The sequence below is a fragment of the Culex quinquefasciatus genome, chromosome 2, assembly GCF_015732765.1.
Source record: "Culex quinquefasciatus strain JHB chromosome 2, VPISU_Cqui_1.0_pri_paternal, whole genome shotgun sequence".
In the NCBI taxonomy this organism is placed as follows: domain Eukaryota; kingdom Metazoa; phylum Arthropoda; class Insecta; order Diptera; family Culicidae; genus Culex; species Culex quinquefasciatus.
In genome coordinates this window covers 142,140,294-142,151,989 of record NC_051862.1, presented here as the reverse complement: position 1 = coordinate 142,151,989, position 11,696 = coordinate 142,140,294, and the positions used below count along the sequence as shown (strand labels likewise).

At 39.7% G+C, this 11,696-nt stretch overlaps 1 protein-coding gene across 1 annotated transcript; it reads right to left on the bottom strand.

Annotated features, from left to right (window-relative positions):
- On the bottom strand, positions 1 to 3,939 carry LOC6037101 (glyceraldehyde-3-phosphate dehydrogenase 1). The gene is made up of 2 exons (XM_001846997.2): positions 3,816 to 3,939; positions 1 to 1,712 (listed from the first exon to the last, which is right to left on the bottom strand). Exon 2 carries the CDS (start codon positions 1,687 to 1,689, stop codon positions 691 to 693), a length of 999 nt encoding a protein of 332 aa, XP_001847049.1. The 5' UTR covers positions 1,690 to 1,712; positions 3,816 to 3,939; the 3' UTR covers positions 1 to 690.
- Positions 3,940 to 11,696: the final 7,757 nt, after the last annotated feature.

Here is an 11,696-nt window from a genome sequence, read left to right as displayed (position 1 = left end):
TTTTTTTTTTACTTTATTCGACTAGTAACAATCTAGATTGTTTATTCCTTTCCATAATGCATCATTTTCAAAATGAAATACATGATTATTACTGTTCCTTATGATTCCGGTGTTCGTCCTCGAGCCGGCCTCTGCCACCCACCCCGCCCCATTAAAGAGTGGGTGGTGGACGATGATGGGCGCGATCCAGGGCAGCAGGCGGACGGCCGACGGAGGACGATGCGCGCGTTAGCAATAATAATGTTATTTTAGGGTATTGGGTAGTTCCTTGTCTGTCTCTCTCTAACCTTAAGCGATCTTTCTTAGGATATCATTTTCTTGACAATACACAACAGGTATAATTTAAATTTTTCAGCATTTTTTTTTGTTTGTTTGCTCTATACTTTTTAGCAATTAAATTTATTATTATCATTAACCTTATCAACTAAACAGAATAGTGTGTGTGTTTTCTTTTTGTTTTTTCATTCTTTAAAGTGTGTGTAAAGTAGAGCGTTGGTATGCAACTGTACCTGCAGGAGGATTACAATTTCGTTGAGGTGTTGTGGGTGTTGTTGGATATTGTAAGTTGCTGTCAGTGTGAGTGTGTGTGTGTGATACGCAACGTCTATGTTTTTAGCAGATCAGTGGCATCAAGCCCTGAGAATTTGTTTTTTTTTGTTTTGTTAAGGAGGTGTTGTCGTGTTGACTGATTTAGTCCTTGCTCTGCATGTACTTGATCAGGTCGACGACACGGTTGGAGTAGCCGAACTCGTTGTCGTACCAGGAGATGAGCTTGACGAAAGTGTCGCTCAGCTGGATTCCGGCCTTGGCGTCAAAGATGGACGAGTGGCAGTCACCGACAAAGTCAGTGGAGACGACCTCCTCCTCGGTGTAGTCGAGGATGCCCTTCAGCGGTCCCTCGGCGGCCTCCTTGACCTTCTGCTTGATCTGGTCGTAGGTGGCTGGCTTGGACAGGCGGCAGGTCAGATCAACGACGGAAACGTTGGGGGTTGGCACGCGGAAAGCCATTCCGGTGAGCTTGCCGTTCAGGGCTGGAATGACCTTGCCGACGGCCTTGGCGGCACCAGTGGCGGCAGGGATGATGTTCTGGGCGGCACCACGACCGTCACGCCACAGCTTGCCGGACGGACCGTCAACGGTCTTCTGGGTGGCGGTGGTGGCGTGGACGGTGGTCATCAGACCCTCCAGGATTCCGAAGTTGTCGTTGATGACCTTGGCCAGCGGAGCCAGGCAGTTGGTGGTGCAGGAAGCGTTCGAGACGACCTTCATCGAGGGGTTGTACGCGTCCAGGTTGACACCGACGACGAACATCGGGGCATCAGCCGACGGGGCCGAGATGATTACCTTCTTGGCACCACCCTCCAAGTGAGCGGACGCCTTGTCGATGGTGGTGAACACACCGGTCGACTCAACGACGTACTCGGCACCAGCCTTGCCCCACGGGATGGCCTTCGGGTCACGCTCCTGGAAGACCTGGATCTTCTGGCCGTTGACAACCAGGCAACCGTCCTGGGCGGAGACCTCACCCTTGAAGCGACCGTGGGTCGAGTCAAACTTGAACAGGTACACCATGTAGTCGACGCCGATGAAGGGATCGTTGATGGCCACGACCTGTCCGCCCTTGGCGACGGCGGCACGCAGCACCAGACGGCCAATGCGGCCAAATCCGTTGATTCCGATCTTCGACATTTTGGGGTGAGTGGTTTTGAGTACTGCAAGTAGAAACGGAAAAGAAAAAAAAAATACTCAAATTAATTTCAACCAAGATCAACCAGTTAGAGACTGTGCCAAGAAATGTGCAAGTCAAGTTTAAGGTCGCGTTTTGTTTGGCCTGTGTTATATAACAAATCTCACGCCGCGGTACGGATCTACTCGCGTACGCGGCATGTCAATGAACCGATGCAAACAGTTCGAGTCAAGCAAGGAAGGAGCTATTTTTATCTCGCGCCGATCAAATGTGGATCATCAGCTGGGCGTTTTCAAGTTCTTTGATTGCATGACAAAAGAAAAAGTATCAACACGGTCGGCCGTGAGCTGAATTTCGACCCAGTTGGATGGTTTTAATAAATTATTAAATAATTATTCTCTAAATTTGAAGAATGTCATTAAAAATAATTGCTTTACAATGTTTTAAGTAGCTTGATGGATTAAATCCCAAAATAAAACAAAATCATTTCAACAATGTAATAAAATTGTATTACCTAAAGGTCTCACAATCTCTAGTAAAAATTATTGCTTTTATGTGGTAACTAGCACCTTTCGTTTAATTTGTCTTAGTATTTTTTATGTTTCCAAATGATATGTTTTTCTCGAAATTGAAACAAAATTTCATTGATTGTTGGTTTAGGGCATTTGAAGGACGTGTAGATGAAAATCTCAAGTATTTTTTAAGTGGTTTATCGTAAGTAGGTCGAATACCGATGCAAAAAGGGCTGCGTTTACCAATGGCTCTTAAGTCCTTTTGAGAACTAATCCGAGACTTGATCTATTTGATTTTGAAACACGTTTTTCTGGAGTAGTCCGCAACCATTTGCCTTCACCCTTTTTATAGAATTATATTAACATTAAATCAAGCTGGGTTTAGATTTTCAAAAACTAAACCCAATCAAGTGACGTAAAATATGGCAAAAATCTAATGACCACGAGGTTTAAGAGTCTGAAAGGCATCATTCCTTGTCGGCCATGTTTGTTTTAGAAAAAATATTATGATATTGATTCAAAAAACATCAATAAAAAATGGCTTCCTACATGTTTACTATTTTTATACCATCATTGAGAGTCACATATTGATGACTTAATTTCAATTTAGACAAGCGTAAAATTTAACATGTTTAAAACCTAAAAATAGTAAAAAGAAAACTTTCCATACAATATCATAGAGGTACTTGGGAACAGCAAAAATCGTAACTATGATTGATTTTTGTTCAAGAAATTCATAAGAAAAGTCCTCAAATTAACTCCCAGTTTAATCAAAATGTAATCATTGGAAAAATACTAGCAAAAAAATGTTTAAATTATAGCCATTCTGGTTTTAACATTGATAAATAAAACTCTTTAAAAAATAAAACCGTTGAAAAAAGCATCCATTTTCTTTCTCCCGATTTATATCGAAGGAGCCCACACAAAATTTGCTCTTCTCTCCTTTGCCTTTATAAAAGTGGCCTCGTTCGATAGGGAGAGGGAGAGAAATAGGGGACTAAAGAGAAGACATCGGACGAGCCGCGCTCTAGTGACGACCGGGCGGCATTGGAGGTCGTTTAGAGGTCGAATGGAGAAAAATTTTCATCCACCGAAATGGCCCCATCAAAACATCTCAATCGGCTTGAAATTGATACAGATAGAGAAGCAGGGTCCCTGGGTGCAGCTTATCAGGATGATAAGGCTCAAACAGGAACCGCTCTCGTTGTAAATTTATTGAATTTGACAGGGAAATTGACTGAAGCTTATTCAATGCTTGTGGGACATTGAATAGAGGCTCACTTGAAGTTAGTTTGATAAATCAAACAGCTTTTTCTCAATAAATCAACCAATCGATATTATGAAATTGCGATTAGTCACATAATGTGACATGGGGGCGTTAGCAAAAAAAAGATCCGCCATTGCTCGTCACTTGAACTTGGAAAAAGTTCCACTGCAATGTTGCACAACTGCTCACTTTCACTGGGATTATCACCGGCGAATCACTGATAAAGGAGCTAAAACTCAGATTCACTAGCACAACTTTCAGCACAAAATTACTTAATCACAGTAGGCACCTCTCCCAAAGAACAATCTTAGTAACTTTCCCCCACTAGGACAACTCAACCCGTACTTACCGTTAGCAAAAAGCGTCTATTCACGTCGGCTTCCGAGAGCTGAGTGTCGACTCAAGGGCAAACGGTTTTGTGTTAAATGCACCGCGCCATCGTCGCTGACTGCGATGGTGTACGTGAGCCGAACGCTCGCGAGATCGGGCTCGCGAACTTCGCGGAGGGGAAAAACGGGCAGCTTCACCAATACACTAGAGCGCGCACCGCCTGCTGGGTCTCCACCAGCAAATTGGACGAATAAGTACACACTAATTCGTCTACTAATAAATATTAATTTCGGGCCAGAACGCTGACACTGTTATCAGTGCAGGTTAAATAATAAAAAGAAAAAAAAATACATTCAAAAACATCCCAAAAACATTCGAAAAACACATGTCAAGTGTTGTTGTTGTCAACCGCAACCGGTAATCAGCTTTCGCTTTCGTTGTCCGTTTTTTTTTTCGTTTTGTGCCATTTTGACCTCTGCGCGTTGGAGGGTGCGGCTTTACTCGTGGGAGGGTGGGAGGCAGGCAGTGGGGTCTGGGTGGGAGTCGGTCTCGTCGTAGTAGTCGGTGGGGTTTGGGTTGGGTCGAGAGAAAGATTCTGTTGGCACGGTATACTTAGTATGTGTGTGAGCGGATTGGTTTATCCTCCACCTTGTAGTCAAAAGGACAGTTTAGTCCGCGTTGGACACGACGAAAGTCAAAGTCAAGGGATTGAGGAAACTAACACACAAACTTGGCAGCGATCATTGGGAGAGGAATCTCTCTGTTAGTCTGTAATGCGAGAGGTTTCTTTGCTGTTTTTAGCTTGAAGTGGGAAGTATTGATGTATATAAATTGTAATTATCAGTTAACATGTTTGTCATTAAAATTGGTTGTATCACCAAGTCTCCTTCATATCTAAAATTCATTTAGAACAGGTAAGGCAATTTTTTCATGCCTTCTTCCAATCCGGTCATGAAAGTAAACATTCTGAAAAAATTGGGCCAGTACGCAGCTTCTAAAGAAATGTGTCAAGAAACAGCTTGAAGAACAGTATAAAACAAAGGAAAGGGAGCGATTTTTTGGGTCTTTTCTTCACCTTTTCTGGCTTGCTTTCGATGCCGCTGCTGCCGATTTGAAATTTTTTTTTTAGTGTTTTTGGTTTGGTGGATTTTCTTGGAAAATTAAGATGAAAAAAAATAATATTGTTATCAACCAATTGGCAAATGTTTAATTTTTTATAGTTTAATAATGTAGTCAAGACTGTCAAACTGTCAAATGCTTCGATGATTTCAAAGTGAAGTTTATTGTCAATTAAAATAAGAAGTGCGAATAAAACATATTTTTTGATGATTCGATAGAAAATATGTTTTTCGCCCCAGTATAATAGTAACATTTAAGTATAATAGTGTAATAGTATAGTTTATGATAAATATAAGCATCAGTATAATAGTAACATTTAACATACCGTAAACCGGGGTGACCTTGAAAGGATTTCAATTTGTTTATGGAATATTTTCCAACAAGTTAGGTTTTCCTCAAGATTATTATTTTTAAAACATGTACACTGCCCCTGATCGCATACATGTCCCATATCATCGATTTTGAGTTATTGATGCAGTTTGGTTCAAAATCGCGAGCTCTTTCAGAAAAGCATATAACATCCAGAACTTTGTTCTAGAAATCAGGAGGAAATCCAGTTTTTTTTTGCGAAAACTTAACACGTAGCCTTATGTGTAGGACAAACTTGTTATGCGTTTTTCTCAGCTTGCTGTTTTTGCATATGGGACATTTATGCGAACATGAGCAGTACAAGGGTAGGCCACACAAAGTCCATGCACTATTTTGGAAAAAAGGTTATTTCAATAGTGTTTAGAAAAATAGTGACGTTAAAATTTTTTAGTTTAAATTCCAGGGTGACTTTGATAGTCATAGTTTTTCTTGTTCAAACTTTATTTGTACGTTAAATGTACCATCACTTAAGTAGCTGATATAGTTTATAAGCTTTTTAACAAAATACACATACATTTTAGGTAGAATTGCTGAAAAGTCGGAATTTGGCCTGAAATTTGTTAAAACTAGTTTTGTTTATAAAAATAATCGATTTATATTGCATTTTACACTGAACTCGATGCACGAATCAGCAGTTTTCACATTTTACATGACTCAACTGAAATTGGTTTTGAATTTGGAGATTTTTTTAATTGTGTATCAAAAACACATATTATATATTATTTACAAACTTATTCAACCTTCTCCTAGTGAAAAATTGTCCAAAGAATCCGAAAATGCATTCCGTTTTCCGATCCGAAATCATGTTGATTGAGAAAATCATGACACTTTGGGAAGTTTAAAATAATGACTTTCATCAACATTTTCTTAACTATAGTTAACTAACCATGATTCTAAACCATTCCGTACGTATGTTAATTGTACTTTTCATTATGTGGAAAAATCGCAAACCTATCAAAGTCATCCCGGCTGTCAAAGTCACCCCGTTTTACGGTACACAAAAATACCTCAAGTTTAAGCTGTTTTCCAGCCTTCTGGAGTGGTGAAATGGCCTTATATTCAATACCCAAAAAAAGGCCGTTGTAAAAATTTCAAAGTTTATATTCGTGATTCGATTATTCGAAGTCCCATACAAACCTTCGGATAATAGAACTACGGATAATCGAAACTTCGGATAATCGAGGTTTCGAATAATCTGTTATTTTGGAGTGCCAAAATGGCTTACTTTTAATGACCTACTATAATAATTAGTTCTGAAAGCTCATTATATAACTACTTCGAATTTTGAAATGGTCAACATTTCAGAACCGCTTTAGCGTATAATTCATTTTTTTTTATTTTGCGCTAGTGCAAAATTTGGTACTAGAGTTATGCATTATTGAAAAATAACGATAAATATTATTTTTTTCAGAGTTGAAAATCGAACCAATAGTTTCTGAGCTATTGTCAGTTGAAAAATGAGGACTTTACAACCAGCAGTCCGATTAACTTAGCTTAAAGGATAAAACTTTAGAAAATTTTCTCAGCTCTTAAATTTTTTTGTAGGAGTGCCTTTTTCAAATGCAATTTTTTAAAATTACAGAAATTTTAACACTTTTCAAAAATGTTATAAGTCGCTCACCCGCTCACTCTCTCATTTGTTCTCTCTCTCTTCAGATATAAAAATAAATTGACGATTCAACTTTATGTTGCGGTTTGTTACTTAATTTATTGTTATGTAACTTTTCATTTCCATTTTCAACGAGGCTCTGCCGAGTTCGATAAATACGGCGAGTGCTGTCGCTGTCGTAGATTTTGACAAGCAAAAAAAAATCCGGTGTCCACTGTGGGTTTTTCTGGTAGCAACTTCAAAAGCAATTTGTTTATCTTGCACTAATCTACTTAATTATGGAGATCGAAGTAAACCATGAGCGTATGTGGTTCGATTTTTTTCGCTGTCATTTTGGTTCTTCAATTTTTCGTCCAAAAAATAAAATAAATATTTAATTTTGGCCTTTCCTGGCAATATTCGGTGGAAAACTTGCTGGTCAAGGACAAGCGGTTCAGCAGTGGTATCCAGCGGAGCAATTGGAAAACAACCTGGATTTCGAAAAGGGGTTTGGTGTCAAAACGGCCAAATAACGTAGAGCCCGAGCCTGTTGCAGATATCGGAGCTGTTTTCCGGATTCCAACGCGAAGAATCATCATAGTCAAGATCAAGATCAATCAAGATTTTCTAGCAGCAGCAAATTCATCCGGTACACTTTCATGGACAATGGACACTAGCGTGCCCAGGTCCTCAAGGAAGGTGGGGCAAAAATATTAGAGTTTTTAAAATTTCGTCGTTTATGGACACGCCCTGCCCAATTTTAGAACAAATTTCCGAGGATGGTGGGGCAACTGCCCCATGTTGCCCCACCCTGGGCACGCTAGTGACAATGGAGGAGTCCATCGGCAACGTCACCAATCCCAGCTGAAAGTTGTGGTTGGCTGTTTTAAGTCGAATGGAGTTCATCCAAGTTTCTCAAATCGGAAAACGCCTGGAACTCAAATTTTCTAAAACAAAAAACTCTTTCCTTAATACTCTAACATTCGTTCAAACCACTCAAGACATCAACGCCAACCTTATTATATACGCGGTAGGGTGTTCCCTTGGTCGTTCGCTGTGAGTTGTGGATTGCCTGCTTCTGAAGGTTCGACAGGGGGCATGCTTATTAATTTCTGGTCGCTCCATACCCTCAGTGACGTGATGGGAGCAAGGGCGTCTATGTAAAGTGTCCCTACACCCACTACAAATTTCCGGCGCTTGGGGCGGGAAGAGGGAAATCATTTTATTCTATGCGCCAGTATATGTAGCATTAAAATTCGTGCAAAAAAACTTATGCACGTGGGTGTACAGATAACGGAGTAAAAGATGATCGAATTGTTCGCCTAGCGCTCACATGTGTTTCGGGACCAAGTTGTCTGCGGGTATGGGGATCATATATACTAGGGTGTTTCATCCAAACAAAAAAGTTCTCAGAATCAAGCAAACTGAAGTTCCCCTAGTAGAGGATACCCATAGGGACTCTCATGCCAAATATCAGCCCATTTAATTGAGAATTGGCCTGTCCCCAGCGATTCCAAGTTTTCATGTAAATTACTATGGGATTTTTATGCTTTTCGTTCAATCGTTCCTACAGGTCTGGGGACAACATGGATTCACTCGGAATAAAGACAGGTGTGTAGGGGATGGTCCAATGAACAAATTCCAGATGAAATTAGGGATGTCTATTCTGTCCCCAAGGTGCGCATTGGATCGACGTCCGGTGTCTCCAGAATCAACGATTCACCCTTCAAATGTACGCATTGTCACTAGTATGCTATGACGGCTAGCTGAAAATTCCGACGCCCCATGTCAGACGGTGAAGGGAAACAATCACCAGTTGTGTTTGGTCTGATTTGAACCCAGATTTATCACTTACGGGGCAGAAGCATTGCAACTAGGATACGAGGCTTTAGACCGCTAAAGCTATTTGCTCCTAAGTGACTCAGATATTCAAAACCAAGATGGCGGACAAAATTTTTATGAGAAAACTCAGCAGAGCTAAATTTAATTAGGGGGAGAGGGGGTAATATGCACCCCGGGGCAAAATGCACCCCCTGCTTTTCTCGGTATTTGGAAGAATTGTTCGGGAAAAAATCATAGAAATTGGAAGCTTATTATTGCTAAACCATGCTGGAAAAATTTTAGCTTCGTAGTATAAAATCAGCTCAAGTTATTTGCAAAACATTAAAATGTTGTGTTATCATCTAATTTTCATTGAACTTTCATCTTGATTTTTGGACAAAATAAAAATCATTTATTGATATTGTAAGTTTTGAGGTAGATAGTTTTTGCCATAATCTTCATTGTTCTATAGACAGATGAGTCCAAAAACATCAAAAAATGCATTTTTAAGTAAATTTTCTACAAAAAACGTTACTTAATCCACCCTTAGGTGGTTGGTGCCTTCCTCTCATTCAAAGAGTAATGCTATCCAAAATAGACACGCTCGTGGGAAGGTCTTTAAATTACCTATCCAAAGATAGGTCGCATGATATATTTGGAATACGTTTTCATCTAAATATCTGAGAACTAGCCTCCAAAAAGTGTATAAATAACTCTTAAGTGCTTATAACTTTTGATAGGGTTGTCAGATCTTCAATGTTTTGGACGCGTTGGAAAGGTCTTTTGATTACCTGTTCAACGACGGGTTGCATGATAGATCCGGACAACGTTTTCATCGTGATATCTGAGATCCGGCTTCCAAAAAGTGCATAAATAACACTTAATTGCTAATAACTTTTAATAGGGTTGTCAGATATTCAATGTATTGGTCGCGTTGGAAAGGTCTTTTAAATATCTTTCTAAAAATGTATAACATGCTGGGGTTTCTTACAAAAACCACCCTTTTTACAATCTTCCGGACTTTAGTCAAAATCGTTTTTTAGCATAACTTTTGAAGTACTTTACTAAACTTCATAATTTTCAATAGGGACTTATGGGACCCCAAGACGAATCGAATGAGACCAAAATGGTCCAAATCGGTTCAGTTTTCGAGTGATTTTATAGCCTTTCCTCAGTAAGGTGAGGAAGGCAAAACGTAGTCGGGGCAAAATGCACCGCTGTGAAGCTTCTTTGTAAAAACAGCGGTGTCATCTAGCGGTGACTAGTGAAAACTACTTTTACCCGGTGCATTTTGCCCCATGTTTTGGTGCATTTTGCCCCATTGTTGTAGTGCATTTTGCCCCAATGTTGCGGTGCATATTGCCCCGCATGGTTGTTTGGAATGAGTCAGAAATGTTTTTAGAAATTTGATGTTTTCGAACAATTTTGAGGTTTTTAAAGACTTTTTCACATAGATGACAAAAAATAATAGTTGGTTTAGAACATCGAACAAAATTCTTCCACAGTAATGCTGTAATGGTTGAGAAATCACAGTTTTCCCTTAGGGGGTGCATATTACCCCCTCTCTCCCTACATGTTGTAAAATGATTAGACCTACAACAAGAAACAAAAAGTCATGTACTCCATTGAACATCTCACCAACTGTAAACGATATCGACCGCGAGCGCTATTCTTCGAACGCGGCTAACTGGTGATGATGTAATTCTGCGACTGGTACGGACGTGGAAGATGGAACGTGCCACCACCAATACAGTCTGAGTCAGCCCGACCGAGGAGCGGAGAGAATTTCACCATTATAACGGGGAAACGCTCATACGAGTCGAACGAAAGTGAAGGTGTGCTTCTCCTCCAACCCTCACCACCACCACCAACCCGGCGTCTCCATTGAATTGTGCCAGGACTAAGGGGGTTGTTCACAATGGCAATATGTGTTGGTTGTGACGAAATCAATAACGATGACGAAGTGAGTCGCGCTTTTGTCGTACAATTTCGTGTTTGCTGAGTTTTAACTTTGACTGTGTTGGACTGACGGACTTCGGGGAGTGACGTTTGTGTCTATCGGTGGAAAGGTCGAACAAGAACTTTCCTTTGGCCGAGGCCGCCCAATTCTCTCGTCTTTCGTGCGTGTTTGACATTGCACAAGGGTAACATTGCGTTTGGAGGATTTTTGTATATCACTCTCTATCTCGCTCCCAAAATCATGTGATTTAAATTTTCGCTCGTGTGTAGAATGTTGTTTTTAGGAAAATTTTAACCTTTGCATTGACGCAGGCCGAGTCAGACGGTGTAATTTGATTTTTCAGAGTAAATAAAGTCAGTTGAAAACAATCATTCAATTAGAGTGATGCCGTGCAGAGTTCTACTTTGAACAAGACTTTGTGCCATATTACGTAAAGAGCGAGGTTTTGTTTTGTCTGTTTGGGCTGATTAGGGAAGGATTGACGTGTTTTGGGGGGCACGACATCTGCTATCAAGAAACACACATTGTACAGGAAAATTTCCATTTAAAAATAATTTGTTTCATGAAATTTGTTGGATTTTTTTCGATTTATTTATTTTCCTTTGTCGTTTTCTGTAAAGTTTATGCTGCCCTCGTTCTTTTTCAAACATTAGCAGATGGAACTCATTGCTTGTTTCATAGATTCAGAGATAATGAAAACCCAACCATTTGTATAAGTGCCCTGTTTTAGGTAAACGTGTGGTACTATTGTTGTGTTGTAATTCAAAACATGTATTGGATTTGTTGATTGTTAAAATATAGCTTTACTCCACAAAATGATTAAAAGTATCTTGTTTAGCATGATGACAATAGTGATGTTTAAATTTAAAACTAAAAATAAAGATTGACATGTCATCATATTCATTCCTGTTGTTTAAAAAAAGTAATTTGATGGCAATCATGCATTTGATGGCAATTTGATGGCAATCATGCATATTTATTAAAGATTAATGATCTTTCTGTTGGAATGCAGTTTACTGAGCTATCAATTGCACAGTAAAATA